Source organism: Trichosurus vulpecula, chromosome 8 (genome assembly GCF_011100635.1).
Source record: "Trichosurus vulpecula isolate mTriVul1 chromosome 8, mTriVul1.pri, whole genome shotgun sequence".
In the NCBI taxonomy this organism is placed as follows: domain Eukaryota; kingdom Metazoa; phylum Chordata; class Mammalia; order Diprotodontia; family Phalangeridae; genus Trichosurus; species Trichosurus vulpecula.
Window position 1 is genome coordinate 230,808,390 of NC_050580.1, and position 27,351 is coordinate 230,835,740.

A 27,351-nucleotide genomic window follows, 5' to 3' on the forward strand; every position below is an offset into this window, starting at 1 on the left:
GGGGGGCAGAATTAGGGAGAAGTCTTGTAATATTTATCCCCAAAGTTTCCTCAGCTTTACCGTCCTCTCCCTCTGGGACTTAAAAAGAAGAATAAGTAATGGACATTGCACAAGGTCTCTACCATTGAATCTTCCAGGGGAACATTATTTATCTGTTAACTAGAGCTTCCCTGATTGTCTCAGTTCAGAATTGGTTAGTACTTGGTACAAGCAAAAAAAAAATGACTTGCCAGCCCCTGTACCCTCCGTGTTCACACACACACACACAAACACACACACGTACACCAGTTGTACCATGTGAAAGAAGAAAGGAAAATTAACTTTTGGCAGCTGTGGTACAACACTCATCACAAATTCCCATCTCAGCAGATTGAGTCTTTGTGGAAACAGAAACTTTATAACTGAATGGAAGCCATAAAGCATGGAGCCTATTTGTATCCCTAGAAGGTTTGTGTAGGTGTATGTGTTTGTATAGACACTAACGTGTCCACAGACCATATTTGCCACATCACAGTCTCTCTTGTTTTAGGCTTATGATCAAAAACCTTAGGGGAAAAAAGTACAAAAATCTCTTGGAGAATTAAGTAGATGTCAAACCAATATTTTGTTGTAGTTCAGTCACTTTCAGTTGTGTCCCACTCTTCATGACCCCATTTGGGATTTTCTTGGCAGAGATAGTGAAGTGGTTTGCCATTCCTTCTCCAGCTCATTTTATAGATGAACCGAGGCAGACAGGGTTAAGTGACTTGCCCAAGTTCACCCTCAAATCTGAGGCCAGATTTGAACTCAGGAAGATGAATCTTTCTGATTCCAGGACTAGCACTCTATCCACTGCACCACTTAGCTACCCCAAACCAATCTAAATAGCAATAAAGATGAAAAATGAGTCATTTATTAGAAGGAGAATAGGAAAAAGAGACAGGAACTCTAATTCTAGTCTCAGCTCTACTGACTGTGTGACCTTGGGAGAAAGCGAGTTAATCTCACTAGCCTTGACCCCACCAGTCAAATGAGATGGAGATAACTGATCACTGGGATCTCTTCTATCCCTAACAATCTATGAGTTGGCTCTTTGCCATTTTTTCCAGACCACTCAAAACATAGCATCCTTCCTTCCTTCCTCCCTGCCTTAATAAAAACAAACAAATGAACAAAAACACCCGTTCTGCCATCAGACTTTTTTTCCTATTTCTTTTGGTGGTAACTACCATCCTTCTAGTCAGCTAGTTTCAAAACTTCCCCCCAGCCCAATGCTACTGATTCTATCTTTGCCATGTTTCTCAGGTTTGTCCCTTTCTTCCCATTACTATTGCTGCCACTCTGGATTAGGTCTTTATTACCTCCTACCTCTGTTGCCTTGCCTCCTTCCTCCTCTTTGTATCTGAAGTGCCAAGCACAGGGCCTCACACATAGTAAACCCTTAATAAATACTTGTTGGATGAATGGATGATCTTCCCGCCTCCACTTTCTCCCCATTCCTGTGTACCCCCACTGGGTTAATCTTTTAAAAGTATCACTTGGATCATGCTCAGAAACCTTGAATGGCATTTGATGTTCTTCAGAATAAAGGCTGAACTCCTTTAAATGGCATTCAAGAACCCCCATTGTTGTTGTTCAGTCATTCAGTCACGTCTGATTCTTCATGACTCCACGGACCATACTGTCCATGGGGTTTTCTTGGCAAAGATACTGGAGCAGTTTGCCATTTCTTTCTCCAGCTCATTTTATAGATGAAGAAACTGAGGCAGACACGGTTAAAAAGCCCAAGTCACACAGCTAGTGTCTGATGCCATATTTGGACTCAGGTCTTTCTGACTTCCTGAGCCCAGAGCTCTATCCACTGAGCCATCTAGCTGCCTTTTCTAGTCAAACTAATCTTTTATTTCTCTTCTACACATTGAACATGGCCAACTCTGTGCCTTTTCTTACAGTTTCCCTCATTCAGAACACCTCATCTCTTCCTGTCCATGTAACTCTCCATCTCAAACTTTACTGCCTTTGTGAAGGCAGTTACCTCGACCTTGATCAAAGTTATTAATCTCCTTTTTCCTCCTTGAACAATTCTTGTTTGTATCATGACTCGCTGTCTTGCATTATCTATTATACATTATCTGTCATAGTCCTTAGCTTATAACACACTTTTCATTTCCCCAGCTAGACTCTAAGGGCCACATGGTGTGAACTGTCATATATTGTACTTCCCATGTAGCACAATACCAAGAACATAGAAGGTATTCAATAAATGTTGATTGATAAAAGCTGAAGGTGAGCAATGACCTATGGCTTTCTATAAGGTGGATGTACCTCCGACTTTTCAGTAGGGCTAGATTGAAAACAAATTGACAATGAACTATAAATATACTTCTAAGCTGACTTATCCAACTTGAAATCTTTTTATCCAGTGGACTCCATCATCATCATCATCATCATCATCATCATCATCATCATTGTAAGCATTTCTAGAGTGCAATGCCATACTAAGTACTCTGTACATTAAGAGGCATAAGCCATCATCCCTGTTCTCATAGGGATTTATAATCTAATTCACTCAATTTCATGTTCATTTATTTACCAAATATTCAAGTACCCATCGTGTTCAAAGCATGTGCTAGGTATTGCTTTGGGGAACATTAAGTTCAAAGTAGCATATATGGTATTTTACTCTATCTCCTACATTCTTTATATTCCAGCCAACTTGAACCATCAGCTGTTACCACTTCTCATCCTGAACTCTCCTGCCTCAAGGCAATGCATTTTCTTTCTATCCCCAGCATTTAGCATGGAATCTGGCATATAACTGACTTTTAGTTAATGTTTGTTGTATGTTCCATATTTTGCTGGTGTTGACTTCAGAGGTGCTAGAGCACTTCAGAGAAGGACTGGAGTAGTTGGGGAATGCCTTTTGTAGGAAAGATGGATTTGAGCTGAGCCTTGAAAAGTCAGGATTGCGTTAAGCAGACAGAGAGTGAGAAAGAGGGCAGCAGCAGCAGGAGGGCACTGAAGGCAAGAAGAGTCGTATGCAAATGCATTCCCCTACATCTGAATGCACATATACAGCAAACAATAATGGGGAACCTGCTTTGATTAGAGGGTTTATGTAGGAAACTAACGAGAGGGTTATTCATTCATTTAACACTTGTTAAATCCTACAGTGTGCGGAGTGCTATAATTCCCCGCCCCCGGGGGGGGGGGCGGGCATGGAAAGTTTATTCGGTCTTTGCCCTGATAGACCTGATAGTCTAGTAGAGAGATAAGACACAAACACAAACAACTATAATAGCTTGTGTAAACTACTTTCCCAGCTACTTCCCTTGTCCCCTTTCCTCATATTTATTTTTTATTCTTATATATTTTCCTCATATTTCCTCTCTTAAAAAGAGGACACACAGAAGGCTGCCTTGGGATTTATTACTGGTGAAAGGAACCTGTGAAGGAGAGCATGATTTATTCTCGCAATTATGCTAAGACGGTATTGCTGTTATCTTAGTTATCCATAAAACATTTATTAAGCTCCTACTGTTTGCAGCGCACCGTGCTAGGTACTTAGGGAAATTAGAAAAGTAAACAAGCAATGGTGCCCGCCCGCCGGACGTAAGAGCAAAGGTTTTTAGGTGGGCGCAGCCCCGGGCTCGGCCTCAGTGCCTAGACGGCCTTCCCCCTCGAAGAGGTGCAATGGTAAATCCCTCGCCTCCCCTCCTCCTCGCTCACGTGGCACCGCCCATCGCGCTTCCGGCTGTTGCCGGGCCCTATATCCGGTGTCCGCCCGCCCTAGCCTCGGCTGCCGGGATCGAGATGCTGTCCCGGTCGCGCTGCGTGTCCCGGGCGTTCAGCCGCTCTCTCTTCGCCTTCCAGAAGGTAGGAACCGGGTCGAGTGCGAGCCGGAGCCGAGACCGCACGCCAGGGGCCCGTGCAGGCTCACGGAGACTGGAGGGCGGGGCGGGGCAGGCTGCGGGGCCGGCCCGGGCACCAAGGGCACCGGGACGAGGAGGCCGCGGGAGAGGCCGGAGCCACGGCTCTGGGCCGCCTGTCCGCCGGCCCGGAGAGGCGCCGGGCGGGGCGCGGGGCCTTGTATCCCGCCCCCTCTCCGGTCTCCGCCCGGGACACCTCTCCCGCCCCGAGGGCGGGCTCGGGGCTCTGATGCGCCCCCGGCCAGGCCTCCCTCCGTGCCCTCCTCCTGCTGCCGCGCCCCAGGAGGCGTGGGATTGACACCGAGGTCAGGCTGCTTCTCCCGCTCGTGATCTTTACCGAGACTGCCGCCCCCCGGACCCCCCAGCTGAAAGGGACTGAAGGTCAGGGATGAATGCCTTCCTTGTGCTATTATTAACGCCCCCGGGACCGGCCGGGGGCTGGCGTGCGGCACTCCTCCGGTGACCTCCTCGCCCCGCGGGTCCATCCCCGGAGCCAGCTGAGAAGTAAAAGAGCGAGGTATTTAGAGTGTGCACAGGGAGAGAGGAGGAGCACGGGTCCGTCTGCTCCCTAAGGGTGGAAGTTCTAGTTTTGGGGAATGAAGGTGATTTTTATTTTTCAAAAATTTGGAAAAGGGCATTGTGGCAGAAGGACTAGAGAGCTCGTGCTAGGAGGGCCTCGGTTCGAGTCCCTTCTCGTACAGATCATCGATGGTTCTGTATCCGTGGGGCTCCTGTGCCTGCAGGGACGGTGCAAACCCGGCTTCTGTAGCGGAACTCTCTCTACCCGGGAAAGCGTGGGTCCAGGCTCCATCCTTTCCACGTTGAGCCCTTTACACACCGGGCCCTCGTAAACCGCTTCTTTTTTTTTTTTTTTTTTACGTGAGCATAGGGGTAATTCTGAGGAGAGTGTGGCGGGGGGGGGGTGGGGGGGGGCAGTGATTTTTCACGTCAAGTCCCTTGAGAAATTCTGGTAATACTTTCTCTCTCAACAGGGGAACTGCCCTGTGGGGAGGCGTTCTTTACCTGGTAAGTTTTGTCCCTCCTATTGACAGTGGTCGGCCTGTAAATCCACGTGCTTTACGAGGTTTAAGGATACATGAGCAGTTTTTCCCCATGAGCTTATTGAAAATTATTGTCTGTAAACATTCTCTCTGTTGTAGGATGGAAACGAAGTACTGAAGTGAAAGGAATGTATCTTGGGCCACTGTGGGTTCTTTCAGGCTAACTCCAGAAGGTTTCAAAGGAAGGGATGGCTTTAGGATCATACATAAATCCAGCATTTTTTTCCCAACATTCCATGCTTCTTCAGTAATTCAAGCAGTTTTAGCATATGCTATTACAGAGAACACAATCCAACAGAATCTATATCTGTAGGGGATAGCCAAGTTACTGTATTTTTGCCCACTTGTAGAGAGTTAGCATAAATTGAGGACTTCTTATTTTAGGGTCTTTCTTTTCCTCAGCCAGGACAGAAAATAAAATGTTAATAGACTGAAAAACAGGAGAGACTAAATGATACAACATAAGAATATGTCAGTGGAAGGACAACTTTGGAATAGAATATCTCTACTTTTTAAAAATGTCCTCCCCTCCCCCCAAAAAACCCCCACAACCATAGAATAAAACAAAGGATAATGGAAAACAACAACCACAACCCCAAACCCTGTAAACGTAAGAAAACGGTTGGGAATAGTGGCACATGTGTAGGTATCTTTCTGTTTGGTGATTTGATAAAAGAAATGAAGACCCATGTGCAGTCTACTTGCACCTCTGCTTCTGTTTGCTGTTTTCTTCCTTTACTTAGTTGGTTGGCATATACTGTTCTTTTGGTTCTGCTTTTTTGCGTTCTGCCTTACTTCATGGATCTTCGAAAATAACATGTTAAACTTCTTAGACTTAAAAAGAAAAACACTTCATAATACATACTTACATCTTTATGTACAGTTCTCTTTTCTATTCTACATTGTACATAGACATACTTATCTATTTTGGTTTCAAGTTCAGAATTTCTTGACAAAGAGGAAAAGTGCTGCTGTGAATATTTTTATACAGATGGGTCCTTTCTTCCTTTTGCTTATCTCCTTAGGCCATAAACCTAAAAGTAAAATTTCTAGGTCAAAGGGTGTGAATGTTTTGTGACTTTTGTTACATAATTCTTTATTGCTTTTTTGCATAGTCATATTAATAATTCCTCCAGCAGTGTGTTAGTGTGAGTTAGGTTTTTCTACCACCCACCTTGAGTTTTGTCATCTTTTATCATCTTTGCTGTTTTGATAGATGTAATGTGGCAACTTAGAGTTTTACCATTTCTCTTATTAGTAGTAGTTTTGAACAGATTTTCAAGTGGTTGGTTGTTAATAGATTGAAGACACTTCATTATAATGTGGCAAAAAGGGGGTGACTGGACTGTAGAACAGTTTGGGGATGCAGAAAAGATTATTCTCTTTTTTGTTTTTGTTTATATTCTGAACAGAAACACCAAATAAAATAGATATTTTTATATACATTTTAGAACAGAACAGAAATGCCATAGGTGAAACTGAAGATTTATATTATGTACGGCTTACTTTAAAAAAAATTATATATCATATGAATATGCAAGTTATATAACATATATAAGTTCAACTTGTAGCTTTCCAAACTGTCCTGCTTCTGTGTTTTTTTCTGGTTTTCCTTTTGTTCCCTTCTTTGCATTAAAAAGAAAAAAAGATGCCTCAATGCCCCTTCGTTTCTGTTTGGTTTTTTTTTTTTTAGCTAGCCTGTCCCTCCTTACACTGCTACTCCTTCCCATTGCAGTTGTGAGGGGTAGGGGGAAGTTCTTATAACAGATATTCATAGATGAAAATGAATTCCTTTATTGGCTATGTCTGCAAACATATATCTTATTCTACATCTTGAGTTCATCACTTTGTCAAGCAGTGCTTCATCATCAGTCCCCTAGAGTTGTAGTTAGTCTTTGCATTAATCAGGGTTCTTAAGTCTTTCAAAGCTATCTTTACATTGTTCGATAAATTGTTCTGGTTCTTCTTACTTGTCTCTGCCTCAGTTCCTGTAGACTTCAGCTTTCTCAGAAATCATCCTTTTTGTTATTTCTTACACAGTGATATTCCATTATATCCATATACCTTAATTTATTTAGTCATTCCCCAACAGATGGACACTTCCTTAATTTCCAGTTGTTTGCTACTACAAAAAGAGCTTAAATAATTTTGTACACATGGGTCCTTTTCTTTGCGCTCTCTGGATTTAGTAGTGGTATCATTGAGTCAAAAGGTATGCACAATTTAATGACATTTTGGACATAGTTCTAAATGGTTTTCCAGAAAGGCTGGACCAGCTCTGCTAATATGTACGTTAGTGTGCCTTTTTTCCCCAAAGCCCCTCCAACATTAGTCATTATCCTTTTTTGTCTTCTTTTCCAATCTGATAGGTATAAGGTGGAACCTCAGAGCTGCTTTAATTTGTATTTCTCTAATTATTAGTGATTTGAGCATTTTTTCCATGAGTTTGTTGATAACTTACATTTCTTCCAGAAAGAGTTGTTCTTGCCTTGTTGAGAGTAGCTGAGCTAAAAAGTAGTAGAAGAAAGGATAATGGGGTTTGAATCAGATAAGTGGAGATACTGCTTGCTTATTCCCAAGGGAATAGGGACCCAGGGTCCCTGTGTGGTTTAAAAATGTTATGTACCAGTGATTGAAGCTGATCATATTGCCCTATATTAGGGATTAGAGAAGAAGCAGAGGAAACCCTCAGTATTTTTCAGTAGATGATAAATCAAAAGCTGAGACTTTTGGCTAATTTTTTTCTTTTTTTCTTGCAGGTATCTCCCTGTGCCAGGGACCGGCTTACCTTTATAGTAAAAAGATTGTGTAAGTGTTATGTGGGAGGCGTGGACATCCTTCTTAGGATATCTAGGAGGGCTTTTGATTTTTGGCTTCTAGGCACAGAAATCATAACTTGTTTTGAGGGTTTAGAATTATTCTTGATGGCAGCTGGTTTTAACTAATGCTTGAAATGTAAAACTATGTGAAGTGCATGTGCCATTGTATTCAGTAAACTGGGGCTTCTGTGAGATTAGAAGGCAGTGCATTCCAGCTTGGGTAAAGGCAAGCAGGAAGGCAGCAAAGATTTATTAAATGCTCACTATGTGACAGGCACTATGCTATGCACTGGCCATACAAATAAAAGCAAAAGGAAAGACAGTCCCTACCCTCAAAGAGCTTACTTTAACATACCTTACCTTTTTGGAAAAAGTTGTTTGACTCCTTTTGGGAGTAACTGTATACCAGATAGGATGCTCTAGCTTCCTGGTTTTGTTTGTGCTCTGCTAGAATTTTTTAGAACATCATACCTACTAGATGTCAAGTTCAATTAAAAAAAATCATACAATTTAATAATTTCCATTTTGATCTGAATACATTGTACCAATACACCTAACATAAGGATACATAAGTTACTTATTTACCATAATCTCCTCATAACCAAGAATGATCTTTCTCAGAAGAGTTGGGATTGAATATAGTTTTCTTAAAGGTAAAGTGATATGGAGGAGTAAACTGTATTTAAAAAAAAAAACAAAAAGCTTCATTAAAACTTCATAGGACTTAGTTCAGTCCAGTCTCTTCTTTAAGAGAACAAGAAGACCAGTCTGGTTTCTCTGAACACAATTGCATTTATAGAATGTAGTCAAGAGAGTATTACATATTATGTCCCCACATGCAGTTTGGAGAAAAGCTACTCAGATGATTCTTGGATTAATGCTTAGTTATAAATACTGGTTTTCTTCTCTGACCTCCTCTTCTCCTTTGTATTCAAATGCCTTGAGGGTGTGGAGAGGAGGACATCTGGCTAGTAACTATTATGGTGGTTTTCAAACCAGCTTTCCAGGGAAGATATACTACAGCAAGGATCATCACAAGTGTTAAGGGCCCTACTCAGTGTGCTATTGTTGAATCACAGGGTACTGATGTTTGAAATAAAATGTGAAACTACAGAGAAGTATGTGACATTTTATGACAATTATGACATTCACATGTCATTAAAAAATTCCATGGCCTCTTTGGTGTAGAATACATTGATACAACATAGATATGGGGTGCATGGTGCAATATTTATAGTCTGTATATTATCATTTAACAATTTGTAAGTTTAATGGAACCTGCTTTATCTGATCTCAATTTGTAAACTTCAGGGTAGGAATTCCATAATAACTGGTACATTGCCATATGTGAGCATGTAACAAATACTACTTGAATTAATTGGATAAAAGAGGAAATTTAAATTAAAAAGTTAAAAAAGAACTTGATTCTTTTGGTTAGGCTTTGGGAGACTGAGTTGTCCAGGCTGGCATTTGAAAGAATAAGACCAATCTGGTTTTTTTGCATATGATATGAATTATACTTACTGAGTGTGTGATACATATTGAGTGTTATTATAGCCATTGAAACAAAATTCTTTTGGGGTAGAATTTTGACTGTGAAGAAAACCAAAGAAAAGGAATTTTAAAATGAGAAGCATGCCAATTAAAGGAGTTAATTATTTTATGTGGTTTTTTTCTCTATAGTATAAATGACTCTGTCCTGAATGTTCGATTCTTCAGAACTACAGCAGTGTGCAGTAAGTACTTGTGAGTTAAACTGAGTTCCTTGCCCTCTTGGGAGAGGAATTTGAGTGAAAAGATAAACTAAATAGTCATAAAAGACAGCTATTCATGTGACTTTTTTCTTCCTCATTTAGAGAATGATGTTGTTACAGTCAAAACGCCAGCATTTGCAGAGTCTGTCACAGAAGGGGATGTCAGGTGGGAGAAAGGTAAGATTTGGTACTTTCTTTTTTATTCCATATGTCTAAGTATTATGTAGCAAATACTTCTCCAGCTACTAAGTGGATCAAATAAACATGTGTGTTTTGGTCAGTAGGAGCCTATGTCTGCTGTATATTTTCTTGATGCTTTTTCAGAAAATGGCCTTATCAAATATAGACTTTTAAAAATTTCCTCCTGTTATTAAGAGTTTTCCTTCTGACACACATATGCTTGTTTTTCAGCTGTTGGAGACACAGTCTCAGAAGATGAAGTGGTTTGTGAAATTGAAACAGATAAGGTAGGTTTAGTGTGTGTTAGGTCTTCCCTTGGTTCTTTAGGCCACCAAAAGAAGAGATGAAAAATAGCCTGTTAATGGGATAGTTGAGTTTGTGAGTAGATGGTGGGTTGTTTTTTTTTTTCCAAGCTGGGCCTGACTTCAAACTGTAACTGTGCTTAGAAGTTATCAGTATTAAAAATGGAAATCTTTAAAGGCTTATTTTGACTTTTTAATCACATGCCTGTCAGATGTTCTTAAAAGGAGTATCTTGTCCATGTGGTTTTATAGCTTTTGTTTTTCTTGGTATGGGCCTAGACAGCTGCTAAATTGTTCTTCTTAAAGCCTTCCTCTGTTCCAAAAGCCTTCCAGCAGCTCCCAATTCCTGTAGGTTAAATATGGACTTCAACTTTTAAAGACCTTCCTTTCTGGCTCCAGCTTACATTTCTACACTTTCATACAGAACTGTCCTGTAAGCACTCTTATTTTCCAGCCAAACTGACCTGTTTAGGGGTTCCCTGTAAAGGGGATTCCTGTTCCTTTTGCAGTACCTTTGCATGGTTTTCCCCTCAAGGTTAGATAGAAATATGCATCTTGTTTACCTCCACATTTGGAATCCTGAGCTTCCTGCAAATGTTCTCCTCATCTTTCCGAATCGTTAATGCTTAGACCTCCTAAACTTTTAGTATAGTTTTTATATTTTACTCTCTATGTCTATTTTGTTGTCTTTCATCTCAACAGAATGTAAGCTCTTTGAAGGCAGGGAAAATTTGGATTTTGATTCTGTGTCTGTAGTGCCTGGCACAGTGATGAATAAGAGCTGAAAATGCTGATTTCCTTGTTGTATTTTCTATTGAATACACTCTGGATTTGTTATTGCTTTGTAAAGAAAAATGGATGTCTTTTACCTCTTTTGTGTGTTGTGCTTGCTGTTGTCTATATGATTAACTTGATTCTAGTAGTGAATAAAAATTGACTCCTCCCCCAACCTATCTTCCTTTGCCAGACATCTGTGCAGGTTCCATCACCAGCAAATGGAGTGATTGAAGCCCTCCTGGTACCTGATGGAGGGAAAGTGGAAGCTGGAACCCCTCTGTTCACTCTCAGGAAAACTGGCGGTAAGGAAGGAGCTCCTGTTGTCATGGTCTCCAACACACCACCTTGGAGATGGGACTGAGAATAAAGTACTGATTCCCTCCCACCTCATAAGAACTCCTTGGCATTCCAGCCGCCTTAGGTGAGGGAGTAAGAGTGACAATATTTGTTCAGTGTGAACTTGAAGTGCATCTAATAGATAAGGAATAGTCAAGAAGTAGAACACATCCAAGTGCCCTCTCTTTGCCTGTATACATTTCTCATTCTGTACCTTATGTCTCTCCAAGAGAGAGTAAAGAGGATGATTTAGAGGTAGGAAGTAGCACTTTATATAGAGTTTGGATCCAAGACTTCAGAGGTTGTCACAGTTTCTTTTTCAATTCATCCTATGCTATACTGCAGTAGTTACGTTTTAAAGATAGAGAATGTGATTGAGTGCTTCTCCTCTTATTTTTTGGTGGACGTGACACTTATGGTAACAAGATAAAGTAGCTTTGACATTAGAATTCTGGAAAACTGCTCCTTAGGGATACCTGAGAGGTATCATCAGAAAGACCCTGGGAAGTAGCTAAAACAGGCTCTGGGCATGCCTGTCATCTCTGCTTTGCAAGTGAACTGAAAATTGTAAAAGTCACTTGGATCATATAGAAACTTAGTCCACTGACAAGTATGATAGTTTGGAGCCAGAGGACCTAAGTTAAAATCCTAGCTCTATTGCTACTTTTGTGACAATGAGCAAATCACTTAATTTATTTGGGCCTCAGTTTCCTCATTTCTAAAATTATAGGGTTGGCCTAAATGACCTCTAAGGTCCCTTTTAGTTCTGAATCTACGATCCTATAAATCTTTTTAGAAGCTTGTTTATAAGTCTGATTCAGGCCACAAAAGTTGTAGACAGGCATAAGAAAGATGGCACTAGTTACTGAAACTAGCCGACAGGCCCACGTGCTCTGCTAGCATACTGATGTACGTGGAAGTTGTCTTTCATCAGAGGGTAGAACCAGCCAATCACATGTGCTCCAGGAAGATGAAACAAGACTCAAAGCAGTGGGTCAGGGTCTAGGGTGGGACATCCTGACAAGGAGGCCATAGCCATGATGACTTCCAGGAGGGGCAGAGTCACGGCTAGGTCAGTGCGGGGTGGCATCAGGCCCAATGCTTCGTAATGCACTTAGTGTACTGCTTTGCACGTAGCAGGGGAGGCAGACAGAGAGTAAATAACTTGCCCGACGTCGCATAGCTAGTAAGTGTTCTAGGTCAGATTTGAACTTGGGTCTTCCTGACTTCAGGCCCCATGGTCGCATCCACTGTGCCTCCTCATAACATGCCATGGTGAGCCGGATGCTGTGCTAAGGCTTTAGAGCTACTGCTTCCTTTGATCCTCACCACAGCCCTGTGAGGGAAGTGCTACTATTAGGCCCATTCTACTGATGAGGAAACTGAAGGAGACAGAAGTTAAGTGACTTACCCAGGGTCACACAGCTAATTGAGTGCCTGAGGCCAGATTTGAACTCAGGTCTTCCTGACTCCAGTCCCCTCTATCCACTGTACCATCCAGCAGCTGCCCTAGGAAGGAAGGATTTTGATTTTTTAAATGCGTTTTCTCTGGTTGAAACTGAGAATATTTGTGTCAATAGGAACGTCACGTACGGGGATTATTGAGGGCAGGGACGTGTCTTGTACCTTTTTGTGTCTCTGCCTGCTTCAGTATCTGACATGTGGAAGCGCTCGGTAAAGAGTGATTGATTGAAATAGAATTTAGAACTGCAGGCAAGTCCTGCTTGTGGTTTTACTTGTTGATGCCCGTGCCATTTAGTTTTTATATGTATGTGTAATGAAGATTCTTTTTTTTTTTTTTAGCTGCTCCTGCTAAAGCCAAACCAGCTGAAGCTCCCCCTGCTGCAGCTCCTAAACCAGATTCTGTAGCAGCTACTTCTCCCCCTCCACCACCTGCCGCATCTATACCTACTCAGATGCCCCCAGTGCCCCCTGTGTCATCACAACCTGTCGATACCAAACCTGGTAAGCAACTCCTTATTTCCATGGAAATAGAAGCAGGGGTGGTTCATCAAGTTCCATGTGTCCCTTTTGTAATTGCTCCATCCAAGTCTGCAAGGATTCCTTCCTTTTGGATGGTCTTCCTGTCACTTAGGCCTGCTTGGATCCTTCACTGCATTTTTTGGGCAGAATTTTTATGTACTTTCACTAAGCACCCGCAGTCTACTTGATGCTGTAAAGGACAAAAGAGGTAGCAGGAGAAATCATTTCCCTTCCTAATGTGTTTGTACCTTTTCTCCATTTCCAGTGTCTGCAGTAAAACCCTCTGCTGCTGTTTCAGCAGCAGAGCCAGGAGCTGGCAAAGGTGCGCGTTCAGAACATAGGGTAAGCCGCTGAGGACTAATGAATGCCAGGTTTAGGGTGATAAGGGCACTACTGAGGAGGGGGGCATGGCAGTGACAGCTTCCACTCTGCTACAACCAAATCAACAATCTGCCTCAGGAATTTGTCCAGAATTTGTCCCCTTGGTTGTGTCTTCCTGAAGACTGGATCCATGATTATGTAGGCTTCATTATATTTCCAGAGCTCATAACTCCTCACTGATGTCAAAATATATTTTGAATTTGGACGAAATAGTTAAATCCCCAGACCAAAGATTAACATGGGGTGGTGAGCCAACTCGGTGAGAAACTGACAGAGATCATGTTCAGTTTTCACCGTATCTCAGGATCCTTAAGAAGTGCTATTCTACCAGCTTTCAAGGGATGAAGAAACAAAGGGGAGGCATGTGAGGAATTATTTAGAATTGTGAACGCTGGCTGAGGGGTACTGTATCGGAGAGGAATGATTGGCCTTGCAGCCAATTACAAGTGTAAAGTTCATTCTACCTCATCAATATCTCACAAACTACTGCCGCAGCCCTGCCCTGGTCCACAGTTAGTCACTTAAGTGGAAGCGTGTATGGCAAAAGGAACAATGCACTTGGGAACAGAAGGACCTGGATTGTAACCCTATTCCCAACACTTAACTAAAAGTGACTTAATGCAAGTCACTCTTATATGAATCTGCTTTCTCATCTGCAAAAGTTATAACAAGATTTATATTACATACTTGTTATGAGAAAAACACTTTATAAACTATAAAGCACCATGAAGGCTGCTTTTAATATAGTGTGAGGCAGCCTAATATAACGTCTTAGAGGACTGGTCTTCCGTGATCCAGTCGGGCCTCTGTCCTTACTGGCTGTGTGACTCTAAGACCTCTCAGTGCTCTGGGCCAAAGGTGTCAAACGCTGCACAACACTCCCAGCAGAACGTGATTAAAATGTAATTAGGAAATATTTAACATAATAAAAATACAGTAGAAAAGAGATAATGTTAGTATGTGGTTTTCTAACGTGACCTGTTTTCTGTTTGAGTTTGACACTGCTGCCATATGCAGCTCCCAAAACTATGTCTTACAGAGAAAGGTCTGCCCGAGTTGGTATGAGTTTCCTCTTCTCCGAGGTTCCCTATATGAATGAAATCACAGGTCCAGGTCCTACCCTTGTCCCTGTTATCATATTAGTGGTAAATAATAATAGCTAACACTCATATAGCACATGCTATTTGCCAGGCATGGTGCCAAGCACTTTACAATTAGTAAGTTGAAATTAACTGTCAAAGACATGACCTTTGTGAGTGATTCTTTTGCAAGGCCTCCAAAAGTGTTGGCTTGGACACTTGAGCGAGATGATTTAGGGGGTGCTTCTACTGAGCAAGGATGCCCAACATGTCTTTAGATACATCGTAGCTGCTACTGTCAACTAGGACAAAAACCTCAGGTGTGGGCAGAGCATGGGTTTTTTTGCCTGACAAGGCAGCACTGTCTAGAAAAACTGCCATTTCAGAAGTGCTGGTGTATGATTTCCTTTGCATGTCTTCTCTCCACAAGTAGTTGGTCTTGTGCTTGACTGGAGTTTGATTTTAAATTCAAACCATTTCCTGGGCCACAGGAAGCTGGCAAACACTTAAAGGTGAATCTAAGCAAGTAAGGTTTCTTTATCTTCAAAATGCCACCACCTCAAAGGGCAGAGTAAAGCCCCTGTTGTGTGCAATCACACCTTCCTACTTGTTTCTTCAGCCCTGTGCCTTCCAGTTCTGATACTGCTTTGAGCTAAACTGGGATCAGAGTCGATCTCAAGAGTCCAGGATTTTCTAGGCTCAACTTCTTTTCTATTTAAGGTGAAAATGAACAGGATGCGACAGCGTATTGCTGAACGTCTAAAGGAGGCCCAAAATACATGTGCAATGCTGACCACTTTCAACGAGATTGATATGAGGTAGGAACTCTGTATTTGGAAAATGTAGAAACAATGGCCATTATCCTAGACTTAGGAGAGATTCCAATGTTGGTATCAGGGAGAATAGGTTTCCTTAAGCCAAGACTGATTGTTTCCTTTTCTCATTGACTCTCCAGGCACTATATATACCTCTCAGATTCTTCAAGTCTGAAGATAAGAAGGCAACAAATTTCTAAATATATTCATAGTGGCAGGTATATTTGAGCAGAGAGGAGATTGAGTCACTAGCTTATTATGCCATTGTTACACTGAGGTTGTGTTATAAAGTGAAAGGAATACTAAATGTTTTTCAGTCGTGTCCTACTTTTCCACCCCACTTGAGGTTTTCTTGGCAAAGATATTGGAGTGGTTTGCCATTTCCTCCTCTAGCTCATTTTATAGATGAGGAAACTGAGGCAAACAGTTACATGATTTGTCCATGGTTGTCACACAGCTAGTAAGTGTCTACAGTCAGATTTAACTTCGGGTCTTCCTGTCTCTAGGTTCAGTGCTCTATTCTCTTTGCCACCTAGTTGAACCTATCTCATCTCCGCTCTCTACTATGTGATCTTTAGTAGATCGAGTCACCTCTTCAGGTTTTTTCTTTCATATGTAAAATAAGAAACCTGGAAGACTGGTCTTTTTGGGATCCAGTCTGGATCCTGCAAAAGCTCCTACTATTGCTTCTTTCAAACCAGAATGTGTGACTGCTATTATCTGTGTGCCTCTGGGCCTTCGATCCATTCCCAGCAAAATGTGGTGGGCACACTCTGTTGGTACCAGACCTAGTGAAGAGTCCCTTCAGGTCTAATATTCTGTCGTTCTACAAAGTGATTGTTAGTAAAAGTGTTCTGGGCCTGATAATCTTCCTGAGTTAGACTGTTCTCCGTTTTTGTGCTCAGTATGCTAAAAGTGGTTTATGTAGGCTAGAAAGCACGGCCCGTTCTTGTTCTGTTTTCTCTAAATTTCTCTAAATTTACAAAACACGATATAAAGCTGTGGTCCCTAATAGAAAGAGAATTTGCTTATTACTAATTCAGAACTGGCCCCGTTGAACTCTTGACAAATTAAAGCTGGCCTGCCTTTCAGATGGGAGAGATCAGCTTGTCAGCACTGCTTCTCCGCTCCTAGTAAGCATATTGCTTTCCCTTCATCAGTATTTTTGGGGGGAGGGAATATCGTCCAGCTTTTCAAAAAGAAATTTGATTTGAGGAAGACGGGGAGTTTATGGATAAGTATCCATGGTGTATGTCTAAGCACTTTCAGTGTCAAGATTTCCTAGTGTGTCACTTTTCTTGTTCTAATGACCGGGAGAAGTTGAGGCAGGGCCTGAGGGCCTTTTCTTTCTTAGAAGCTACAAGACTGTTCTTCTGTCCATTTGATGCAGGGAAGAACCTTGTGGGTAATGGATTAGAAAGGAAAACAGCTTGTATTACATAGTGCATTAAGGCTAAATTGTACATAAATTGAATTGTACTTTGAAATTCTACCCAATTCCTTAAGACAAAACATGTAAATATTTGTGGCTGTGAAAGAGAGTTGACAAAACAGAAGGGGAAATGCAATATCTCTAGCTCTTTTTAGTAGCTAATCGAGGTGTCACTTTACAATGACCTGGGGTCTCAGTACATCTGGTAATCTGGTTTGGTTTGATTGCCTTTAGTGTTTATGCCATTGCCTCACTCAAAAGGGGCTTCTCTGAGACCACCTCCTCTCCCTAGTTGCCTCAGCCTCTGTTACCAAGGGCCAGGACTCAGAAATAGAAACTCCTTAATGACCAAGGCAATAGAATTTGGGTAGGTTTGAGAGCAAAGATGGTTATCACTTCTCTTTCCCTCTTCTGCAGCTCTTGTGTCTTGGGAACCAGTAATGTCTTTAGGTGGTAATCCTAGCAGTAAATAAGGTTAGGCTCAGGAAAACATTGTAAACCCAATCAGCCCCCCTAGGAAAACTTCCTTTTTCAAAGACAAAAAGGTCTGGAGGGGAAAGTTAAAGTTGTGTCATATCTTATCTTTCACTTTAATGTTATATTAGGCCTATTACATAGGGAGAACTAAATTTCAGGACTGGAACAGACCTAAATTCAATTTCCATCACAGGAATCTATTCCGATAAATACAGATATCTCAATGATAAAATTATGGGGAAAAGCCATTTCCAGACTCTGTAGTGCCTGTGAGAAGAGGGGAAGCAGGTGGATAGAGGCATATTTTCCAAAGACTTCCCCTCGTAGATGGGAAAGGCTGAAGCTGAAAGTCCCAAGCTTTGTATCAGACAAAACCTCGTTTCTTAAATGTCATGCCACTTACCTGGCCCAATGAATCTGAGAAAGTGGGGGATATATTTATTCGTGTTTAGTGTGACACCTAGAAGAGTACCACATTATTTTAATAGCGATCCAAAGTTTGATCATGGCCTGCTTTGGGTGCAGTTTATAGGACCTTGGATGGAGAGTTAATTTGCTTACTCAGGGGCCTATGTGCTCATGTTTGTCAATTTGATGGGTTTAGTGCCCTAGCCAAAAAAGGAACGATGACTATAACAGATGTAAATTATTCCCTAGTTTTGGGACCCTTGAAAAATATATTTCTAACAAAACTGCTTCTTTTTCTATCTGGGTCCTCAGTACACAGACATTATATGATCTTTCGTTCATGTTCTCTTCCAATGAAAAGCTATGCAATGACTTTTGAAAAAATGATGGAAGAGAAAGAACTGACATGTAGAATTAAGTATTGTGTAGTTTCATATACATATACATATACATATATATACATATATACATATACACATATACATATACATATATATATCTGTGTCAGATGTTGGCCTTCTCTAGTGCAGGGTTGGGAAGGAGGGAAACATCTTGGAACTTTAGTATATTTTTTTTAAAAAAAGCAAAAGTGGGACACTTAAAAGGTGGAAGACCGAAGAGTCTACAGTATATTAGAGGCAGATTGGCATTGATTCCTTCCTGCCTTTCATTGTACTAGAGCAAATTAATCACAGTGACCTTTAGTGAACCATTTCACAATTTGTTTAAAGGGAGCACCATGGAGAGGTTGGGAATTTTAGTAGAATGCTTGCCTAATCTGTTCTTATTTCAGTAAAAATCTGTGATTCTTCATCAGTGAAGATGCTTTAGTAGATGGTTTCATGATTGGCTGTGGTCAGAAAGAATAACCTAGTGGCCAGTATTCTGGTGATGAGCCTTTCTGAATTTAGGCTGACGCTTGGATGATAGTAATGATAGTTCTGAGGCCCATCCCCAAAGCTTTTTTATTTTTTGTTGCATTTGAGTAGCCTGCCTTCAGGAATCTAGGATCTGCCTCATGCCACAGTGAGGCACTGGAGTAGGACTTTGGTAGATGGTAATGTATACATGAAGGTAGAAACATGTAAAAGTCAACACTTGATGCTTCCCTTGTGTTTACAATGTGTTTTTGCAGTAACATTCAAGAGATGCGGGCCCGACACAAAGAAAGTTTTCTGAAAAAACACAACCTGAAACTAGGCTTCATGTCAGCATTTGTGAAGGCCTCTGCTTTTGCCTTACAGGAGCAGCCAGTGGTGAATGCAGGTGAGTCCACTTGGGCCAGGATGCTCACACACACATGTAATAGCTATCCCAAAACTAAAAAAAAGTCTTTATTTACTGGCATAGAAAAATGTTTTATATAAGAGCTTCCTCATTATCACTCATTTTTAGTTTCTTAAAACAGTAGCATAATGTGTTTCAGCCTACATGTCAGTTCTCCCATTAGTCATTGAACATGTTTTTCATTTCCAAAGGATGTTTCCATTTCATTTCAAAAGAGTTAGTCTGGCAGCAAGCAACTCTTGGGGGGAAGGGGAGAAAGGAATAAACATATAGCATTTACTGTGTGCCAGACATTGTGCTAAGCACTTTTACAAATATTATTATTTGGCCCTCACAAAAACTCTGCAAAATAGGTGCTATCATTATCCCCATTTTACAGTTGAAGAAACTCAGGCAAATAAAGGTTAGATGACTTGCCTGGGATTACACAGGTAGTAAGTGTTTCTGAGGGCAGATTCGAACTCAGATCTCCTGACTCTAGGCCCAATTGCTTTATCTACTGCTCTACCAACTACCTTTTGGGAGGCCTTGTTCATGCCCAAGTTATCTCATTCAGGCAGGAAACTCATAAGGGCATTCTTCCCCCACCCTCAGTGTTATCTAAGGAAGTGGCCTCTGTACATGACACATATTCCATGGCAAACTTTGATCTCTAGGGAATGAATTTACCAGGAGGAGTCTTTGTGCTGCTTCTGGCTTTTGGACTTGAATTCTTCTTCAGCTCTTTAGTATAGAGTCAAGGCTTTTTTATTTTCACCTTAGAAGTCTTGATTCAACAAGACAGTATCATTTTTTCCTTCCATTTAGATAGCTTTCTTCCCCCTGGTAGATAAGGTTAAGTCAAAGATCCTTTTGCCACCCATCAACAGAGCCAAAGGTTCCAAAGAATTGTAGACAGCCTTGAGAAGACTAGTCCATGCGATTTTTTTTTTTTAATGAAAACATTTTTAAAATTTTATTTTTATTACTCTGAACTTGATAAACACAAATTAACAAACGCTTCTGTATACAATAAACAAAAAAATTATGTAAAACTGCAAATCTATATAAACAGCTCCCTTTTTAAAAAAAGCACATAATAAACTCAGCATGTTTCAAAGTTGTCTGTATCCATCTGCGTCTAACTTCTGTTCTATTACGTACATTTTTTTAAAATGCTCCAACGTTGCTCTTCTCTTTCTTTGGGGGAGGGCCTTCACTCTTTCTCACTCCATCTCCTCCTCTCTCCCAGTGAAACAAAAACAGCCCTTCTTTGTAACAAACAGTCACAGTCAAGCAAAACAAACCTACACTTTGACCATATCTGAAAATGTGTATCTTGTTCTTCTTGAGTTCACCACCTAGGAGTCATGAGGTAGATACCATGTTTCATCATCAGTCTTCTGCAGTCACGGTTAGTCATTGTACTGGTCAAAATGTGTAAGTCTTTGAAAGTTATTTTGAAACACTACAGTGTTGTAGTCATTGTATAAACTGTTTCTGGCTCTGCTTACTTTGTTCTGTATTTCACATGACTCTTTCCAGGTTTTTCTGAGTCCTGTCATTATTTCTTATGATGCAGTAATACTCAATTGTATTGCTACAACATAATTTGTTCAGGCAGCAATGGTGCAGTAGAAGAGCCCCAGAGCTGGAGTCAGGAAGACTTGAGAGTTCAAATGTGATCTCAGATACTTCTTTTCTGTCCCCAACTTCAGCCAGTTCCTCAATTGAGGAAATGCTTCTATACATATTTTTGCAGGTCATTTAATCTCTGTCTGCTTCATTCTCCTCACCTGTAAAGTGGGAATAGCAGCAACACCTACCTCCCAGGGTTGTGAGGACCAAATGAGATCATCTTTGCAAAGTTCTTTGTACGGTGCATAGTACATTATGCCTGGTGCATAGTAGGCACCATATAAATGCTTCTTTCCTTCTCTGCTCCCTTTTTCAGTCGTTCCTCAATTGATGGGCACCCCCACATTTTCCACTGGGCTAGGCACTAGATATTCAAAGACAAATGAAAAATAGTCTCTTTCAGGAGCTTGCCCTTTCATTTCTACCTGTGTTTGTAAGAGCCCTTTTTTTGTTCTGTCATTTTTCAGTCACATCAGTCTTTGTGTCTCCATTTGGGATTTTCTGGGCAAAAATACTGGAGTAGTTGCTACTTCCTTCTCCAGCTCATTTTACAGATGAGGAAACTGAGGCAAAGAAGGGTTAAGTGATTTGTCCAGGGTCACCCAGCTAGTAATTCTCTAAGGCAGATTTGAACTCAGGAAGATGAGTCTTCCTGACTCCAGGCCTGGCACTCTATCCATTGCACCATTTAGAACTAGACATTCATTTGGCTTCCTCTCACTCCTCATAAGCAAAAAAGACGGTGGATGTGGCTTTCAACTGGTAAAGTCTTCATTCCTTCTTATTTTGAAATGTGGAGAGGCTCCCCTCTTACTCTTGTTCAGGTTAGGAATAAGGGCGTATTCTTTCCTTCTTAAACTAAAGGATACTGTTCCCACTCCTCTGCTAAAGTGAAGAATCATGCAGTGTTTGTAAAGTTTATTGAGTACCTACTGTGTGCTTGGCAGTATATTAGGGGAATGTTGGAAGATGCAAAAAATGAAAGTGTTGGGACCCAAGAATTGGAATAATGGTGACTGATTGGAGTAGGAAATGGAGAAAAATCAGCTTTGCCCTGCAAACATTCCTTTATTCTAACTCCACCCTCTGCTCTGGGGACTGTGTATAAATAACCTTTGCTTTTTCCCTCACAGTGATTGATGATACAACCAAAGAGATGGTGTATAGGGATTACGTCGACATCAGTGTTGCTGTGGCCACTCCACGGGTATGTAGTTTGGGTTTGCTGTATTAGGGGTTATGGCATTGCCTCTGAAGTTAGAAGACGTTGGCTTTGGAGGTGCTGTTTTCTTTTTCTGTGGTAAAGGGCAAGGTTTGAGAAGTTGAGACCTGGTATAAGTGAAGCCTATACTGACTTTATTTAGATTCTGCCTTTTTGTGTCAGGCTAAATCTCCCTACCATTCTGAATTTCCATATGCTGTGGATCATAGTGAAACAGTGTAACTTTTAAGGGAAGGTGCTGGCCTCTGGAATCAGTGGAACTAGGTCCACTAGGAATTCTGGTCCATCTCTCATGTGGACAATTGTCTTATTTTCCTATCTCTAAAAGTTTTTTTCTAGTAATTTTAATGAATTACTACCATTATGAAAATGCCTCTGGCTCCTCAGAGGAAAGGTGTTATAGAAAGGTCAATAAGTACAAAAAATACATTTTTAATTCTTTCTGTAAACCAATGCTTTGCTTCATACAGGGACTTGTGGTACCAGTTATTAGGAATGTGGAAACTATGAATTTTGCAGACATCGAACGAACCATAAATGAGCTGGGAGAGAAGGTAAAACTTAATGAAGAAATGAAAACACAGGTTACTGGGAAAGTTAAGAGGGAGGGCAGCAAAAACTGAAGATCCCCAGCACCAGCCTTTGCTGGACTGTGTTCATTGGTGAGACCAAGAGCCAAAGCCAAAGCCTTCCTGGTGACCTGAAGATAGAGTGAGAGGCAGGGGTTGTGGAGCGCAAAGGCAGAAGAGCCACTTGTGGGGTATTGTTTTAGTTTGAACTCCTAAATGAACCTCTTCATTCTGAGCCTCTGATTTATTTAAGAGAAGCTTTTTAAGCCCATCTCAGTTGAAGAACTTAGAAATTGAACCAGGTCCTCAATATCTGATTAGAACATGATTGAATCCCCCAGTAAAACAAGGACCTAGGTTTTATTTGTTCAGCTTGCGAAGAGGCACTGTCTGAATAGATTTTGAAACTTGTCTTTTTCAGGCCCGAAAAAATGAACTTGCCATAGAAGATATGGATGGTGGCACTTTCACAATCAGTAATGGAGGAGTCTTTGGCTCCCTCTTTGGGACCCCAATCATCAACCCCCCTCAGTCAGCCATCCTGGGCATGCATGGCATTTTTGATAGGCCTGTTGCTATTGGCAGCAAGGTAGGAACTGCTACATGAGGTTTTGTGGTGATATTGCTTGTCCTGTACCATAAAGACTCGTGGCAGGGTACAACCCATTTGGTAGAACCTTCTGATTTAGAGGGAAATCTAGCCTTTGTCTAGTTCAGCTCTCCTGATAGAGCTTTGTAGTAGATTCACCACCATATCGGGAAGCAGTTCTCCTGCGTAGTACCAGGAACTATGAGAGAAATTATGCTCCTCCTAAGATCAGCCAAAAGGTATTTGAATCTTACTCTGTACTTAGTAACGTGCTCCAGGAGTGGGGAACCTGCAGCCCCGAGGTCACATGTGGCCCTCTAGGTCCTCAGGTGTGGCCATTTGACCAAATCCAAACTTCACAGAACAAATCCCCTTAATAAAAGGATTTGTTCTATAAAACTTGGACTTCGTCAAAAAGGCTCTACCCAAGGACCTAGAAGGCCACATGTGTCCTTGAGGCTGCAGGTTCCCCACCCCTGTGCTAGGCACTGTGGTGGTACAGAAGCAGACAGTCCCCTCTCACAAGGAGGTTACTTACAGTCTAGTTGAAAGATAAGAACTTCAAATTGGGAACTTGTAAAAGCCAAAATGACTTGATAAAATTGTGTGCTGTAGGAGATTGGTAGTTGGAGTGCTGTTGTAGATTGGGAAAAGCTTAATGGAGGAGGTAGATCATGAGCTGGACCTTGAAATGTCGGTGAAGTTTGGTTAGCTGGAAGGGAAAGGAGAGAGTTTCTAAGGGTGCCCTACGATGAGTAAGAAGATAGCCTTAAGAAAGCAATGTTCAGGATTCCCTGGCTGCAGAAGGATCACTCCTCTGGCCTGCAGCAAAGTTCCTAGGAGAGAGAAGAATATGTGAAGATTTAAACCTTCTTTGTCAAAGAACAGTGTCACTGAGTGGGGTTTCCCATCTTAGGAGCCAGACTTAATGTAGAAAGAACCCTAAGTGCACAGAAAGGAAAATTCCGGAGGGCACTGTCATTAGAACTGGATCTTTGGTCTTTTTTTTCCTCATGCAAAAAATACAGAATTCTTGATACAGAAAAGATTGTCCCTCTGTCTCTTCTCTATAGGTGGAAGTGCGGCCCATGATGTATGTAGCACTGACTTATGACCACCGACTGATTGATGGCAGAGAGGCAGTGACTTTCCTTCGAAAAATCAAGGCAGCAGTGGAGGATCCTCGTGTCCTGCTACTTGACCTTTAGGGAAAGTCACACTCCCTAAAGCTCCAACTCACCGAGACTGAAAACCAGTCTTCCCCTACCCCCTCATGTGTACCTGGGTCAGCTGGGTGGGAGACAGCCTCATGTGCTGCTGGCTTAAGGGAAGCCAGAGCACTAGGTAACCAGCAGCTACAGCTCCTTTTAGGGCGTTCCTGTCCCTCTCTCCACTGCCTTTGTCTTAACACGAATGCTCTTCCGTATTATACCCAAAGGGGGGAGAGAGAGAGTATTGATGGAGCCTCATTAATATCCTAGCCTTTCTCCCATATATTCTCCCCAGAGATGATTTTGCTTTTTTCCTGTGGCAGCATATAATAGAGAAACCACTAGAGAAATTGTAGCTCCTCTGTCTTACACCTGCCCAGTTTTAAAAAATCCAACATCCTCAGCGGCACAGGGGGAAGATCCTGGCCCCCAGCATTATGAAGCTATAGCCCTGGCTCTGATCTTTCCAACCCTGGGCCCTGTGCAGCTTCTTTACTCAAATACAGGGGAAGAGGTGCTGCTTTGCTTATTAAAGGGCACCTTCCTGCTTAGGTAGCCTTGGTTGGCTTTAAAATGCCTCTTCTACCTCTTTGGGAAGCACAGCCCAGGTGGCCTGAGGTTAGAGGGAGGGAGGAAGCGGGGGAGGGGGGGAAGAAGGTGAGCTTGCTCAGAAGACTTCAACTTGAGATACTCTTGTCTCCAGAGGTGAGAGTGCATCCATTTTGCACTTAGACCATGGGTCTTATCTCCAGAAAGGCCCATCTCTGCACAACCATGCACAGTCCTGCTGTGCTCGCCTGCCTTTCTTTATAAGTTCTTAGCAATCATACCAGCAAAGGGGTTGCATTTAGAAGCATCTTCATTCTCTGGTGGAAGTGGACCTTGGAGCCAGTGGAGGTAGAATTTGAGAGGGATAGAAGGTCTCTAGTAAAATGCTGCTGCCTATTGTTTTTCTGGACTTGATTTGAAATTAAGTTCAAATTGGTCTTTCTGCTGTATGTGGACAGATGAGGGCACTAAGCATGACCAATTCTGGTCTTAACGTTGTGGGCTGGCAGGGGAGAGGAAGCAATATTGGCTCCTCCATGCTTTAACACAGGGCCAGGATAAGGATAGTATGCTTCCTGAAGTTCTCCACCTTAGTGAGAAGCCAGCTGTGAGTTGTTAGTGTAAGATAACAAAACATCTGGAGTCATCTTTAAAGTACTGCCCAATGTTGGTGGGCAAAATCATTGGGGTCCCTTGGAAAATGTTTCAACGTATACTTCTATTGTGAGGGCTACTGGAAATCCATCAATATGTATCCAAATATACCTAGTTCTGAGGCTGCTGGAACCATGGGGGCCATTTATTAGGGCCCAGCATGATAGGGGTGAGAAGGGTGGATTCCAGTACTGAGTGCCTGCAGTGTCTACTACTCTATCTCCAATACACAGAACTTGTAATTAAAATATTTAAAGAAACCAATTTTAAATGAAATTAAAGGGGAAATGTTCTCAAACTGTGTCTTGGCTTCTGGCCTCCTATCAGCAGATAAAGGGCAGACTTACTAGTTTTTAAAAGAACCATTAGCCCATAGGGTCACAGCCTGTCCTTTTTTTCACCTGTCTCCTGTTGCTTTTGGAGTAAGTTGGTCACAGTACTCAGATTGGCCAGAAGAAAGAGCTATGCTACTGGCTGCTCATAGAAGAAAAGGAGCTTTCGTACTTGAAATAGCGTATCCTTGCAGGTACCTCCCTTCTGTCCCAGAACTTGCTCTCCATGCTTTCGTGTGTCTGTTTACTTTTCAAAAAGACGTATTTGCTGCTTTTCCTTAGTCACTTTCCCTAAACTAGATTCAAATGTGGAGTAGCAACTAGTGTGGTGGGCCATTTGACCCTAATTGTGTGTTCAACTACAGCTGATTGCCATTCACAGGGTCTTAGAGACATTTGGATGGTGGGATGTAAAAATATCTGTTAGAACCAAACATCCTTCCTGCTGAAGTTTTAGTGTTTTGAGCCTGGCGCACCAGAGATTTGCTGTTCAGAAGCAGAGCGCAGCAGAATGGGAGTTTATTTTCCATGAGACTTTTTTTAAGGCTATAACCTGCTTTTGAGCAGTATCCTGGAGGGCAGCCTTTAGATGCGAATGTGGGAAGAGGGTTGCTGGACTATCCTCAATGATCAGGTGGCTGCTATCATGACTACATTTGCTAAGTAATATTTGGTGGTTCCACATAAAGTATCATTCAGCCATACTCATTTCGGATAAGTGGTCACCCTTGTCATCGAAGGGGAAAACACCCGATGATCCACACCATGATCAGCTTGTCTGGATTACCTGCTGCTGTCTAGGGTTTGCTACCTCTAGGGCCATTGATTTGGAAGAATAAAAATGTGCCCCAGGCCTCTTCACCCAAATTTACTTCTCATGAGTCTGATGGGATCCCAGGGATCATCTTGTCAGCTATAAAGTGAGAAGAAAGACCCAGAGATCACACATAGTAAGCAGAAACAGGATTCCAACCCAGGCTCTTTGGCTCCAGATCCAAGACCCTTGGTGCTTAGACCATGCTTCCTCTGTGGGGCTCAACTCTAGACTGAAATAGCCCAGACCATCCCTATGCTAAAGCACGTAAGGCAAGCAGGAGAGTTGTTTTTGCACATCTTAGTTCTTGTGAATTACTACCCTCTTTCATCCCCAGGGAACTTAGAACACTCCCCCTTAGTATGTAGGAGCTTTTCCCCTCCCCATGGAATTTGGTTCTGGGGATCCTTACCCAATCTCCCTTGGTAGGATGATGATTGTATAAATTAGACACTTATAGAACTACGAGTTTTATTTGGGATGTTGAACATTTGGAGGGGAAGGGTGTTGGGGGAGGGGGAGGTGTGGGCCACAGTCTTGTGTAGGTCAGGCTCTCCTAAGGCCTATGCCCTAGAGACTGCCTGAGTAATATCTTAGATAACTCTTATCTACACGGACGGATGCTTTATGACACACCAGGATTTAAGTACAGGGAGAGATACTATCTAGAGGTGTCTGGGTGAAGTACCCTGAGGCAGGAGAGATGTGTTTCAGGTTGTCTCCTTCCATCCCTAGACCTCAGAGACCCCAACTCCCATTCTCTCCTGGCCTTGGCTAAAACAACAGGGTTAAATC

The 27,351-nt window shown here is 41.9% G+C and overlaps 1 protein-coding gene across 1 annotated transcript; it reads left to right on the forward strand.

The window, feature by feature from the left end:
* Positions 1-3,741: 3,741 nt before the first annotated feature.
* DLST (dihydrolipoamide S-succinyltransferase) lies at positions 3,742-25,713 on the forward strand. The gene is made up of 15 exons (XM_036735309.1): positions 3,742-3,855; positions 4,901-4,934; positions 7,729-7,777; positions 9,472-9,524; positions 9,645-9,719; positions 9,954-10,009; positions 10,992-11,103; positions 12,941-13,102; positions 13,386-13,462; positions 15,301-15,398; positions 18,848-18,978; positions 21,750-21,823; positions 22,309-22,392; positions 22,829-22,996; positions 24,070-25,713. Exons 1-15 carry the CDS (start codon positions 3,793-3,795, stop codon positions 24,202-24,204), a joined length of 1,371 nt encoding a protein of 456 aa, XP_036591204.1. The 5' UTR covers positions 3,742-3,792; the 3' UTR covers positions 24,205-25,713.
* The last annotated feature ends 1,638 nt before the right edge of the window (positions 25,714-27,351 follow it).